At 36.1% G+C, this 15,497-nt stretch overlaps 1 protein-coding gene across 1 annotated transcript; it reads right to left on the bottom strand.

The window, feature by feature from the left end:
• Positions 1–13,454: 13,454 nt before the first annotated feature.
• Positions 13,455–14,697, bottom strand: noto (notochord homeobox). The gene is made up of 3 exons (XM_081351255.1): positions 14,337–14,697; positions 14,041–14,228; positions 13,455–13,733 (listed from the first exon to the last, which is right to left on the bottom strand). Exons 1-3 carry the CDS (start codon positions 14,680–14,682, stop codon positions 13,539–13,541), a joined length of 729 nt encoding a protein of 242 aa, XP_081207381.1. The 5' UTR covers positions 14,683–14,697; the 3' UTR covers positions 13,455–13,538.
• Between the last annotated feature and the right edge of the window lie 800 nt (positions 14,698–15,497).

Here is a 15,497-nt window from a genome sequence, read left to right as displayed (position 1 = left end):
AGTGAATGTTTTATGAGCAGTAGGGTAATCTCTCTCTCTCTCTCTCTCTCTCTCTCTCTCTCTCTCTCTCTCTCTCTCTCTCTCTCTCTCTCTCTCTCTCTCTCTCTCTCTCTCTCTCTCTCTCTCTCTCTCTCTCTCTCTCTCTCTCTCTCTCTCTCTCTCTCTCTCTCTCTCTCATATTCATCCACAGTCACGCAGAGCCGAATCACGACCAATGAGTGTAGTTTTTTTACCACTAGAGGGCCAAAATAATTTGAAGACTAGTACTGACATAGTATTGTTATTAGCCTACTCACTAAATTAAGCAACAAATCTCACAGCATAACTATCACAGCTGCCCACAAAATCCCAAAACATTACAGAAACTCTTCTAAATATCCAACATAACTGAATAGTGAACATATATTTCCCTTTAATGAAAAAAAACCACAACTAAATTTACTCTCATATTTCAGTCCCTTGCAAAGCATGCTGGGAACTGCAGACCCAGTTATCTCAACCAAAATTATTCATGTAGTCCCAACACAGTAAACTTGACTTTTAAATAGAACACAATGTGTTGTGACAAAATGAGGCCATTTTTTTTTATGTTGCACATTATTCATGTCAGTTAACTGTGTAAATCATAACAGCTTTTTAAGCATAATTTCCTGTAATATTAGGCAAACAAATAATTTTATGTAATGTAAGGCAAACATACCAGTCTTTCGAGGAAGTCTTTTGATTCATCTGAAGAGGAAAAGTTGAGCCTATGAAGGCCAGTTGAAATGCAGCTGAAAATTGTGCTCTTCTAAACAACGGAAAGACGGTTTAAGCAAAATTGAGTAATGAAAATCGAAATTAATAAATGTGGTTCAGCGTGATGTAAAATGAACATCTCTTACCTTACAATGGTCGAAGTGGACACATTTGCATGCAGTTTCCTGGATGAGATAAAGAATCCATTGTTATTGCTTTATTAAAGCAGACTTGTTGTCTAAAGTATTGTCTGTCTAAAGCAAAATCTTTCTTAGTCTAGCAGCAGCAGGATGAGAAAAAAATAATGAGAAGACCTGCTGTGTCAAAACAAAAGTTCTTCTTATGGTGGCAAAAGGATTTCAGTTTATACAGATGGAACGACCATGCAAATAGAAAGGAAGTCTGAACAGTGCACAGTTGTGATGCTATCTCATGTTGTTCTGATAAGCATTAGTCTGTGGTTCAACAGCATTTATGAGATCCAGCGTATTAACGTCTATACGTTTCAAATTGAGCACATTCTGGAGCCCAGCACTCACTCCAAAAAGCTCTGAATCAAGTAGATCAAAAACGGGTTGTGAGTACTTACCTTTACCTTATCGCAATTTTCTGTGCAGTCCTGCAAATGAAATGAAGCATGTCAGATTATATGAACATTTAGAAATGTGTGATTTTTAAACGTCTTCAAAAGAGTCAGGTTTCTAGCATGAATTGTTGGACTTACCCAAAGTGTTCCTTTACCGTCCTGCAGTTTTACTTGATTCACCAAATGCTTGAAGTCAATCTGGAACTCTGAGTTAACAGAGAGAATTGACCTCTGAGCAGAAAGACCAATGGCCAGCAGAAGTACAAAGCATACAATGGTATTCATTTCTCTACGTTGAGTTGTCGTGAATACGTTTTAAATTGATCTGATTGATGTGTTTTGAGTGCTTCAGCTTTTAAACTCCTGAATACAATGGAGTAAAATAGAGGGAATTTCCTTTGCTGGGAACTATTAGTACTCATGCCCACAAATGCAACCAATGGCAAATGTGTAAATCTTCTAAATCTCTCTGTACATTTATCAGCGTCATTATGAGAATGTCCATCAATCTTTTTTGGAGTTTGAGGCATACATTGAGAAATGACTCTATGCTAAGTGAAAGGTTATCGCCTAGAGGAAATTTTGAACTAATACTTTTAACCAACTTTCCTGTTTATTTGCATGCGAACAACATATCATTTCAAAAGCTCATATAAATGATGTTTATAAAGATTTTACTATAGACTGCATACAAGGTCTACACATTACAATTTTATGAATGTCTATAACATGTATTACATTATTGTGGTAGTTTAATGTTAATGCATCACAAAAATTTTGGTCCTCATATGGCCAGCATGAGCGATTCACTGAAAGCTATATATATATGTATATGTATATGTATATGTACAGTATATGTATATGTGTATATATGTATATATGTATATATGTATATATATATATATATATATATATATATATATATATATATATATATACATATATACATATATATGTGTATGTGTATATGTATATGTATATGTGTATGTGTATGTGTATGTGTATGTGTGTATATATATATATATATATATATATATATATGTGTATGTATATATGTATGTATGTATGTATATGTACGTGTATATATATATATATATATATATGTATTATATATATATATATATTATATATATATATAATACACACATATATATATATATATACACGTACATATACATACATACATACATACATATATACATATACATATATATATATATATATAATATGTATATGTGTGTGTATATATGTATGTGTATGTATGTATGTATGTATGTATGTATGTATGTGTATGTATGTATGTATGTGTATGTATGTGTGTATGTAAAAAATATATCATGTAATGATAAAAATAAAAATAGCAATAATAATGCAATAAGCAGCTCTTAAACAATCAACACACTTCCGTTCTCAATTTTTTTTTTAAATTCTGTTATCCAACAGGCCATATTGCACCTCTTGCAACATCCTTAAACTTAAAACTCTATGCAATTTCTAACCATTTGTTATACATTTGTAATTTTCAAACAGTATAATAATAATCAAACAGTCTGCCTCCAAAACCTGACCACTTGTGGACTGATAAATCAAAATGAGTCAAAAAACAAATAAACAAAATTGCCTAGCAAGCCAACCAAGCAAGTCTTTTCGATGAGTCTTTGTGACTGATAAGAATTTTGGCAGTAATGATGTATAACACTACCCTGGTAATCTAGAGTTAGAACTCGCAAGAGCAGAAGTTGAATTTGCTCAGCGAGTTACTCTGGTGTCCAATAATGATGCTCATTAAATATGCCCCTCGATCTGAGCTGCACCAATCACATCGGGTTATCTGATATAGGCGGGCCAGAGGCGAGCTAAACAGACGACGACAGCTCTGTGGCGTTGAAGTCAGTAGTAAACATTGCAAGTAGGCTATGGATGAATACCAGTTGTTTGAAACGGCTTTGAACGAGTTAGACTTGGCTTTTTATCTACAACAGGAACAGAAGACGCCGCTCGAATTGTTCCTTTGCAAGAAGGACGTTTTTGCTGTTTCGCCGACCGGATATGATAAGAGTATAATCAGAGAATGTCTAATAAGGTTAGCTCCGCTGGTAGCTGGGGTTTATTGTTGTGATTGGTCAAAGTGTTATTCCATTTGCGTGCAGCGACATTTTCAAATGCACGCTTGGTGCCGCCCTTCGAGCTGGGCGATTTTCATTAGCCAGACCATTCATCTTTTAGATTTAGGTCTGGATTTCCCAGGGGGCCAATGTTTCGGAAAACACTGAAGCTTCCCCGGGCGCCGCCATTGATTAGCAGACCCCCGCCTGCTATTAGCATTCCATTGACTCCCATTCATTTTGGCGTCACTTTGACAGCGAATAACTTTACATCTGAGGCATTTAAAGACTCCATTTGTCCATTATTTATTTCTAAAGAAACACGAAAATGTATAAAAGGCTCCATTACCTTGTATCTTACGTTATGGCCCCGTAGAAGCCATTTTTGTAAAAATAGGCGAACGATTGCATCATAACCACGCGACTCTCTGTCGCACTGTAGAGAAATTACCGTATGGACAGGAGGAGAAACGCAAAATGACAAAATAATTAATCAGAATACTTAGCAAAAGTTGCTCCTGCTCCTAGCTCATGGACAGCTCCTACTCACACTCTCTGTCTCTGCAAGTTTCGGAAGGGAATGATTCAGATTTCTCTTGGCACAGCTACTAGAAGACAGACGGGTTGCTCACGTCACATCTACGTCGACAAGCTCTGTGTGAGTCAGCGCAGTACGCTCAGCCATCAGGAAGTGAGTGCTTCTAATTGACTTCACTTTTCTCCGTTGAATCCAATGCACTGTGTCCATTTCTTTTACAGTCTATGGGATTTCCAGGCTAGTATAACACTTCATATCCTGAGGATTTTTAAAGAACCTTTAACAGCCCTTACGCAGGAAAAAAACATTAATTTTAAGGTGGGAAATGTGTAACATAACTGTTAGAAATATTGATAAATAATGACGGGGGTTTTCTCCACTGTCTGCCATTGGTTGGATAAACAGAAATTCCTGCCTTAAACTCACACCACAGGTTGGGCCAATGCAGTTGTGTCAGGTGGTCAGGATGATTAATTAACCTATAATTGATATGAGAAAGAATTTAAAGGGATGGTTCGGAGTAAAATCAACCTAGGGTCCTTTGCACCATGACATTGAGCCAAACACCCCCCAGAAGCCTTTTTTCCCTTGGTCGAACATAGAGCTTATTTCGAGATATCAGCCGAATTAGTGCAGGCGCTATTGGCTCCAAATTTGTATCTTGTAAATTACCCCACTAATAATGCCCAGAATGGTAACAAACTTCTACAGTAGTACAAATAGGTTCTGTACTCATAAAACGAGGCATTGGAAAGTTTGTAAGTACATCAGGAGTTTATTTAAATAACACTTGCCTGACGGCTAATGCTACTGCTAACCCGGACACCGACATCACTTCACTGAATTGAGAAAAGCACGTAAAAGTCCTGACGGAAAGTGATGCATAAGGATGTAGTGTAACGACGCCCAGTTCCAGGAATACACTAATATTTTGTTGGTAGTACCATTTTATTTATTAAAAATTATATATATATTAAAAATAATAATTCGTTGTTACACTACATCCTTATGCATCGCTTTCTGTCAGGACTTTTACGTGCTTTTCTCAACTCAGTGAAGTGACGTCGGTGTCCGGGTTAGCTGTTATTTATAATATAATATATGATTTGGACTATTTTTAGCCATTCTTCATATGTTTCTGCTGGCAGACTGTTGGAACATGTGAAGTTAAGAGCTCTCCAGATCCTGTGGAAGTGTTAAGACAAAGACTTCTGTTCAAACCAGCTGGGAGAGGGGAATATTAAAATAGGTTCCAAATAACCTTTTTTTCTGGATTACAATGAGAAGTGAGTACAAGATTAGCAGCTTACCTATCCAAAGAGGAGTCTTAATGCGGAAGGAGTATTTTCGAATAGAAAGCGACACCGAGCGAGAACTCATGGGGTTATGCTCCAGTAAGTCTACAGTTGCAGTGGCTCCCTATGCTGGGATTCAAAGCACTGAATCAGGAGACCAAGCTGACAGCACCATGCAAGCTTCAATTTGGGATGGTCAAACCTCAACGGCCCAGGCTGATAAGAACAAGGCTGACCCTGAGGTGTGGATAAGGGGCGCTAACCGTCCCGCCAAAGGCTACCTAGAGCTGCAGACATCCAGGGAGGAAGAGCAAGAGGAGGACAGCAATGAAGATGAAGTGGTGGAACTACTGAATGTTTCTGACAGTGAAGGAAGCCTGAGGAGTCAGTTTCTGGATTAGTATGAGTATCACTATGCACTATATGACCAAAACAGATTCTGTAAAGATGGAGTCGCTGAAGAACGTGTATAGAGAAACGTCTCTTGCTCATCGGTTTTCAATTTGTGGATCCAAGATGTCAAATGTGGTTTGAAATGTAATTTCAGACACAACTTTAAAACTCTGTAGTAGGCCTATATTTCTTGTATCAATCAATCAATCACTTTTCTGTTTCTGTCATGCCTTCCTTGTGAATATAATATACATAATTAATAGTAAATTAAGCTGAATATTTCTTTTGTGATCTTATATTTGTTTAAACAAGCTAAATCTTATATAAGAGCTATTTTAGGTTTAGTGACAGATGATGAGAAAAAGAAAGGTTCCACAAAGTCAGCCAGTGACACAATGGGTTTTCTCTCTCTTCCCATAATTATTCACAGTCTTGTGGGAGATACGGCCAGGTTGTAATTACTCATACGAGTATGGTTTGATAAACTATAGATTCATTCTGAAAATAGATAAACATTTGGTTTGAAAAATGGCAGAATGAATGAATCATGAGTCGGTTGGTTACAGATAACAAGGTTTCCTTTCCTTCAACAAGAGAATCTGATTAGATTTTTTTCTGTGAAATCAGGGGAAACCCATTGCTGGCATTTGCGAACCTATACCTGCATATTCTCTTTGGGATTTCTGTCTCTCTCTCTCTCTCTCTCTCGAGACATTTACATGCATTGGGGCAAATTGAATTTACAACCCACAAAAAGTATAAGAAACAAAGTTAATTCAAAAATAATATTGTAAACTAGATTGTAGAAGTCCTTTCAAGTCACAATATTCATTCAGATATCAAGATACTCTGAATGAGATAAGCAAATGTGTTAAAGGTATAGTTGTCTAGAACTCACTATTTTATTAAGACAAAATAAATTGAAACATGCTTTTGTGATGACATATATGTTGTTTGTGCTTCTTATAACCATGGATACATGAATATATATGTCCTAGATTTGCTTAAATATGTCGTCTTTCTTTTTTAAGTAATTTAAAAAGCAGATACGAGGTTTTACACTTTTGTGAAGGAGTATTTCAACACAATGGAAGTCAAATAAAAATTTCTCTATTATTATGTGCATAATACATTCTGCAGTATGGGGCCCTCAAGTGGTTGGAGGCCTCTGGGCACTTGATCTTTTGGTGTGTTTGATAATCTGTGCCTGGTTTACCAGAAAATAAGCAATAGTTTAGTAACGTAATCCATTACATTACACATTTAAGGTAATATAATCATATTACTTTTTGATTACTTTTAGATTACTTTTGACCTAATTAGTTTATCACATCAAATTGAATAGGATGATATTGTACCTTATTGATAAAAATACAAAGAGCAAGAAAATAAATTCCATTCTTTGTTATTAAAGGGTTAGTTCACCCAAAAATGAAAATTCTGTCAGTAATTACTCACCCTCATGTTGTTCCAACCGCGTAAGACCTTCGTTCATCTTCGGAACACAAATTAAGATATTTTTGATGAAATCTGAGCTGTCTCACTCCTCCATAGGCTGCTATGTGACCGAAACTTGCTGGCCCAGAAAAGTTATTAAAGAGATCGTTAATATAGTCCAAGTGACTCCAGTGGCTCAATCTTAAGTATATCAAGCGACGAGAATACTTTTTGTGCGCAAAAACAAACAAAAATAACGACTTTATTCCACTTTTCATTTCCTTCTCTCTGGGCCTCGTAGTGTTTTTGCGTCTGTGTTGCACGTCATCACGCATCACACACATGACTGGCGTCGGCCAATAGTGAGCCTACGTGGTGACGTGTAACACAGACACGCTGCGCAAAAAGACTACGCGAACCAACTAGAGGCCCAGAGAGAAGGAAATGAAAAGTGGAATAAAGTCGTTATTTTTGTTTGTTTTTGCGCACAAAAAGTATTCTCGTCGCTTGATATACTTAAGATTGAGCCACTGGAGTCACTTGGACTATATTAACGAACTCTTTAATAACTTTTCTGGGCCAGCAAGTTTCGGTCTCATAGCAGCCTATGGAGGAGTGAGACATAGCTCAGATTTCATCAAAAATATCTTAATTTGTGTTCCGAAGATGAACGAAGGTCTTACGCGGTTGGAACAACATGAGGGTGAGTATTACTGACAGAATTTTCATTTTTGGGTGAACTAACCCTTTAACAACATGAAGTGCAATAAACATTACATTACATCAGGTTGGGGTTCGTGAAGGAACAGGGGGTTTTGAGTTAAAAGTTAATACTTAAATAAATCATAAAAATTTAAAAATACAAAAGCCTCCCAAAGACAGTAACATGGTTAAGTTACTGATTGATAAGTCAAAAAATATGTGTTCGTCAGGAGTTTATTCAATATTGCAGTGTTCGCCTTAATGGGATAGTTCACTCAAAAATTAACAAACCGGTTGACGGTAGCCATTGACTACCATAGTGGGGGGACTATAGAAATGAATGGCTACCATCAACTGTTTGGTTACCAGCATTCTTCAAAATATTAAAAATGAAGTGTTCAAGAGAAGAAAGAAACGCATACAGGTTTGGAACAACATGAGGGTGAGTAAATAATGACAACATTTTTGGGTGAACTATCCCTTTAAAATTTAACTTTTAAAGGGATATTTCACCCAAAAATGTTGTCATTATTTATGATTATGACATTATGATTTCTGTAAATCCAGTGGTTAAAATCCTTTGTGGCCCCTCATTTTTGTAATTGTAATTATAGTCATAGTGGCTGAAATGTGTGTGTGTGTGTGTAATTTCACGACGTTAAGTGATATGCTTTTTTTAGAAAGGGAATTTTAAGACTTAAGGGACATGAATGATTTACAGCCATTGTGTAAATAATATGTAATCATGTAATCAATTAAAGTGTAACTGTCTGATTACGAGTATTTCGAAACAATGTATTCTGATTACAAGTACTTAATTTTTGGAATCTGATTAGGCTAATCCAGATTAGGCTACATGTAATCGGTTACTACCCTGGTCACACTATATCTCAGTAATTGCACGTTTAAGTCAAGAGCAGTTACACAAATTGTGGAATTAGAATAATAGGCCTATGTAAACAGCTGCAATACCATCATATTTTTGCTATAGCTGTTAGGAAACACCCAATAAAACCACATTGTTCGGTCGGGCTCACACTTCCTCCAATTAAAAAAAAAAAAAAACTAATTGCCCATTTTGTCACATATGACCTTTGTGTGTTTAGCTAATCTGTTCTCATTACGTAGCTGCAGATTTTCACTCAATCTGAACGAGCTGGGAAAAGTCACAAACATATGCGCTACTGCCACCTGCGTGTCAAGTTAAGCAGTTCGCCACCTGCATTCATTTACTCATATCTATCTCTGACTGTTACATTAAGCACTGATATGCAGTTCAACTAAATTAATGCAAATGTATCTCTTTTCTCAGTGTTTACTCTGGGAATCTCCTGCTGCGTCCATTCTGCCCAGAAACCGTCCTTGATTCGAAATGGCACTTGCGTCGGTCTTAATGGTCGTTGTTGTCGTTGAAAGCTTGGGAAAACAGGAACGGCTCAATTTCCTGAGTAAAAGGCCTCATTGAAATGTTGCACAGAGCGTCGCATTAGCATAAAGTGCTCGATTTAAGTAGGGCCTCGCCTTGTGCTCCTTTCAGTCCATCTTTCAGTCAACGCGTTAGAAGTCATTGTGTTCACACACTAAACCTTTCACAAAGACACAATGGCGTGCGTGTACTTCAAACGCTAGTGATTAATGTTAATGACCATTAGATTGAGTGGACGCACATTTCGCTGCAAATAAAATGCAAAATCGAACGTTTTACCGTTTCCACGCTAAAATACTCAAATCTTATGTTCCTTTCTTAACTGTTTAGTGGCAAGAGAAGGTGTTTTCTCTACATGGAAGGTGAGAATCACGTAATTGGTTTGTCATTTTTGTCAGTGAAGATTTGAAACTATCTGTACACTAAAAAAGTGGTAGGCTAATCTGCAATTAGCTAGCCTACATAAACGAGCTTTTTCTACCTGATCTAACCTGGCTTTATTAGTGTAACACAATGGGTTTAAGTTGATTATAATATTTGGTCTTAAGTAAAATCAGTGTAGGTTCCAAAAGGTGGGGTTTTCGCAGTCAAAATTTTGGTTCCCCAAAGAACCTTTCAGTGAACAATTCTTAAAAGAACAATTTTTTTCTTAGTGTGAAGAACATTTTAATAATCTAAAGAAACCTTTTCCTCTATAAAGAACCTTTTGTGCAATGGGTGTTAAATGTGAATGATGCTAATGAAGAACCTTTATTCTTAAGAGTAGGCGTAGAACATTTTAGGTTATTTTCCCCAGTTAGTCCACATTATTAGTATAATTAGGCTCAGTAAAATCATATAAACATAATCAGTATTACCAGTAAAAAACGGCTTACACAGACACATGCTTTATTGTCTGTTCAGGATTTCACCTGTTTGTTTGTGCATGATTATTAACCAATTTTATCCCTTGATCCAAGGGTTTAAATCTGTGTTGTGAGGATGAAGGGAGCTGCTGTAAGCTAAGGGGTGTTAGATAAGAGGATGATGCATCCCTGAAACAGTGAGACACTGTGCTAATACTAGCAGTGGGGGGCGCACGGAGGCCCTGAAGGCGGTTTGTGGGGGTGAGAGATGACTAATTGGAACGGTGAACTCTCCTCCCCTTTTCCTGCTGCTTCTGTCCTGTGGCTTTTCCCAGGGTCCCCCTCCCTGTTGGACATCTTTTCCTACTGCGAGATTACATCAGATCACATCACAGAAAGTCTGTCTGTACATAAACGAACACTTGCGCTCACATCCACACAATCAGCTGACGAGGAAGAGAGATGGGTTCTTGCTCTTGCTCCTCAAAGCTCTCTTTCTTTTCTACTCTCTCCGTCTTTATCTTTATGTTCTGCATGACATAGGGGGCTGCCAGAAGTACCTGTTTGAAGAGGATTTAGGATTAAAGAACGGAGGTCTCCATGACAGTGCTCTCATAATAGGCTTTATTCTTCTATAAAGCTAGTAATCATGTGAAATGGAACCCATGGGCCAATGATGAGTGTTGCAGCACAGAAATCTTCATTTTATTGTTCAGCAATGTATGCATTGTTTAATTAAGAGTTTAATTTGAGAGTTTTATTTTTAATTCAACATTTTAAATGCACTCTACCACTGTAAAAAGAAACATTTCATGTATTTTCATTGTCATCACAAATTTTTTTCTTTTGTCAAATCAACTTAGATAATTTTATGTGATTCAGAGAACATAATATTTTGAGTTTGTTGATTTAACCAATCTTCTTTTATTGTATTAACTACATTTTTCATTTCAAAGGACTCAAAATGTTAAGGCAACCATTATCTACTTTTTTTTTAAGTTAAACTACTTTTTTTTTACAGTAAATGTTCTATAATCCAACCTTAAAGGGTTCTGTCAGGTGCTTCATATATCTCATCATGGGATTGTTTTGTGGATTTATTTTTAATTAATTAATATAAATGTTTTAATTTTAATTAAATTTTTCAAAATCTGAGTCAAGAACAACAGGGTTAACCTTTTTCTAAACTCTTAGAAAAAAAGATTCTAGAACCTTAAAAGTATTCACTTCATTTTCACTTAACCTTTTAGAGGTTCCCATTTGGATTACATTTTAATCAGTTAATTTTGTTTTAATGAAAAAAAAGTTTTGATGACATGTTATGAATTAAACAGCTTGTAAATGTTTATCACTGGAAAACAATTAAATAACATGTTAAACATTAAAGTATTTTGCAATAATTTAACTCTCTGGTGCTGTTAGTTAATTTTTGACTGAAAATGAAAAATTTTTTTTTAGAATTGTTATTTTTTATTTATTTTTTAAATCTTTTTTTTTTTTTTTTTTTTCTACTTCATTGGAAGTTTTGGCACTTGCTGTGTGAAAGAAACCAATTATTGACATGATTAAAAAAGGTCAAATGGTCCTGACAAAAAAATAGTCACATATGTATTGTTTGTGGTAAAAAATGGCCGCATTGGAAAATGTGTATTTCATATAAAAATGGAAAAAGGTATTTTTGTACATTTTTCATAACAATAACACTTCAGCAATAATCTGCCAAGTGTCGTCTTAAAAAAAAGAGACCAAACTTAAGTCTGTGCCCCAAAGCATTCAAGATTTATGACAGTTTAATTTGGAAATTTTATTTTCAGGTTTCAGGTCTAATAAATGGATAATAACTACTGCATAAAAATATTTTAGTACCATAAAATCCCTTAACAATATAAAATGTTAAATTAAAAACATTATTGAATTAAAATATAGTATTCATTTCATTGATATAATACATTTGTTTTTGTAATTTTTGTAAATTTTGCATGAAGCATTCCTTAAAATTGAGTCAATAAACCACACTGAACCTTTTTGTCTAGACTTGCATCATGAAATAAAAATTTCCATTCACCTACAGGGTGAAACAGATAGAAAGATCATATCATGTTTCAATCACTTGACTTTCCTTATCTCTGATCATTTGATTCAGTGTTATTTTAATGATGAAACATTATTCATTGAACAGATTTCTTTAGGCTTTCTGTGTTCTTGCCTTTAGGGCTTAACTGGATTAAGAGAGTGGAACAGAAACATTGTGACGAGTTTGTTAACTAGTAATCAGTGTGTTCTTAGAGCAGGATTACTAATCCATCCTTATCAAGACTATTAGGCCAGCCACTGCACAAAGCCGCCATGCTAACGTGCTTTAGCATGTCTTAGTCTGCTGCAGAGCAGAGACAACAAGAAGACACAACCATGTCTAAAAAGCTCTGTCTACAATGGAGAGACACACTACCTGGCTCCAACAGCTGCCCTTGGAACTCAGATAAGCTCTTTTTTGTCTTCTCATCCAACTTTGTCACATCAGCAAAGTTCAACAGTTCCAAATGAGTCGAATTGTGTTCATCATTTAACCCGTGGAGTTCTCCTATAGCATCATAGTTTTTATTGTGATTGTGAAGATCATTTTATTGTCTTGAATCATGTATAATTGGCAATGTGTTGCAAACTCAACTTCACTTATCCTCCAGATAAAAAGATATCTCTATGCTTTTAATTAAATTAGCTATACATGAATTTGGATTTACTATCTTTACAATATATCATGTTCTCATTCATTTAATCAATAATATTTAGGATTATTACTATTAGAACTATTAGGTCTTTTGTATGTGTTGGTATGCAAGTAAATTAGATGTAAAATAATCCATTCAATTTACCAAATTAACTTAAATTGAATCTTATGCATAGCCTTCTACAGTTAGTTTTTTTTGTTTGATTACTATATTGTGACTGATCACATTATACTGGATATTGCATGATATATACATAATATACTGTGTTTTTGGTTGTTTTTTGTTTTTGTGATGGACACTAAATGTTTACATTTGTTGGTTTAACTTAAAAAACTTAAGTTGTTGCCTTAATACTGAGTTCATTGAAATTATTTTTTTAAATTAATACAATGAAGGAGATTGGTTTAATAAATAGAAACTCCAAATATTATGCTATCTGAACCACATTATTTATCTAAGTTGATTTGACAAAAGATTAAAAAGTTGTGATAACATTTTTTTTTACAGTGAAGAGATGCATCGATGAATTAATTTTTAAAAATATATTTCCTTTATTTCTTCCATATACAAACGTTTTAACGAAAACAAAGATGCCCTTATAAGAGCAATGGTGTGTAATAGAAACACCTTAAATATATATCTATTAATTAAATATTTGTACAAATATAGAGTACTGTGTCATCTAGAGAAAATCGAATATGTACAAAAACATCCTGTATAAAAGTAACAGCGAGTGAGATTTTCTCAGTCTTGAAGCGAATCGTCGATGTCGATGTCTACATCAGACTCTTCTGTGAAATCTCTCTCCTCATCCTCTCTTCCCTGTGACCCGGGGCTCTTTGGCGGCACGGCGAGTCCTAGTTTGGCTAGTTTGGCTTGTTGTTGCTCAAGACTCTGTTTTCTCCACTTGATGCGTCTGTTCTGGAACCAAACTTTAACCTGGAGTTACGAGAAGAAAGAATGTTTAATGTCTGATCTACATGTTTAATATAAATGCTCATTTCATACACTATAAAAAAGTACTACATGATCAATAAGTTATGACAAAATATGTTTTTACATTGCTTTAACTCATCAAAATAAATGAAGCAATTTTCTACTTTTTTATAGAAGTTAGCTATAAAACTAGCTTTTAAAACTCAGTTTAATGTGATTTAAGTTGAAATGACTTAAATATCCAAGTTGATTGCGTTAAATTTAAGTACAGCGAAAACATTTTTTTACAGTGTAACTGATGTGTGTTTACCTGTGCTTCAGTGAGTTGGAGAGCAGATGCCAGGAGAAAGCGCTCTGATCCCACCATGTACTGCTGCCGTGCGAACTCTTTCTCCAGTCTGGACAGCTGCTCATTGGTAAAACTTGTGCGCATGCGCTTTGATTTCCCTGCTTTGTGTTTATAGTGAGAGTGGACTGCTGCTTTGGCCAGTACAGCATCTGTGCGTGGAAAAAAGTTACATTGGTTAACTTAGGGCATTACAACATTGTTCCTTTATCTTTGTAAAAATGCTTCCTAACAGTACTCTATCTGTCAAACACACATACCTTGTGAGTACATAGCTCCACGACATGTTGTCTGGTAGCTGTAAGGCGGGTAGCAGAAGACGGGATACCCACTCTGCGTGTGCACAATGCTCTGGTTGTACGCAAAGTGCGGTATTTGCGAGTACATGTGTGCCGCTAATGGGACGGCAGAGCTCGAGACTGGCGCTTGATTGGTTATGTTCCGATACACACTTGTCCTGTCTCTCTCCAGATGATCAGGTCTCGCGAGCAGAGCGTCGATTGTGAAGGATTTCCCTGCGCTCTGTTTCGATGAAGTGGCATAGTCCGGATTGAAAGGGCGCATTGATTGTCCAAAGTTTTCATAAGCTCTTCCAGGCGTCTGCATGGCTTCTGTTTAGGTAGGTAAGAAGTCCAAGAACCTGCTTAAAAGTTATCCGCCGAAGAGATGTTCTCGAGCTTGTGAAGAACGGAGTGGAATGAAGCTTGGAGAGCCGGTGGCTCTTTTATACCTGCTCGGGGGCGCGAGGTGTGAACGACCCCCAGCGCGCTTTTGTCTTTTTAAGTGGCAGATGAGTCAAACGAGCGGCTCTACAAGGGATCCAATTAACTGATGGAGTTGTAACAAGCTGAGATTGTCAAATATCCTAATGGCCCTCTGCACTACATGCCCCCGGAGGTAGCCCAGAAACACAGAGAGGGGGTCAAGAGCCGAGAGCCAGGAGGTCCAGATTTACTACAAATTCCTACATGGCTGTGCGCCACAGAAACGTCCTATGTGAGAGTGCATTGATGTTACCCAAATCATCTTATTTCATGTATTCAAAGGGTACCGCCGAATGCGACACACAGCGGAACAAATACTCTCACATTCAGAAGTCAAAGAAAAGGGAAAAAAAGAAAAGAAAAAAACTACTAATCACATTACGCTCAGCCCGTTCATCTCTATGAAAGCCCGTTGCCAGTCTTTAAGACTCCAGATTGTCACCCAAATATTTGATTCGTGTTTAGTGAACTAATTCATAATTTAGCCCATGTTAAATTAAAACCTTACGTTTAATTGCCTAAAAGTGGTGCTGTCATGAGTTCAGTGAACATTAACCGCTTTGTAGTTGATGAAGAAAACCAGACAAGTTGAAACTCATCCAATCAGACAGAAATGAGTGTGATAAGTTAATTGGGTTGAAACTATGATGTTGTTAT

The sequence above is a fragment of the Scardinius erythrophthalmus genome (genome assembly GCF_964197995.2).
Source record: "Scardinius erythrophthalmus genome assembly, chromosome: 21".
Lineage (NCBI taxonomy): Eukaryota > Metazoa > Chordata > Actinopteri > Cypriniformes > Leuciscidae > Scardinius > Scardinius erythrophthalmus.
Note: the sequence above shows the minus strand (reverse complement) of the source record. Positions and strands in the feature narration are given on the sequence as shown.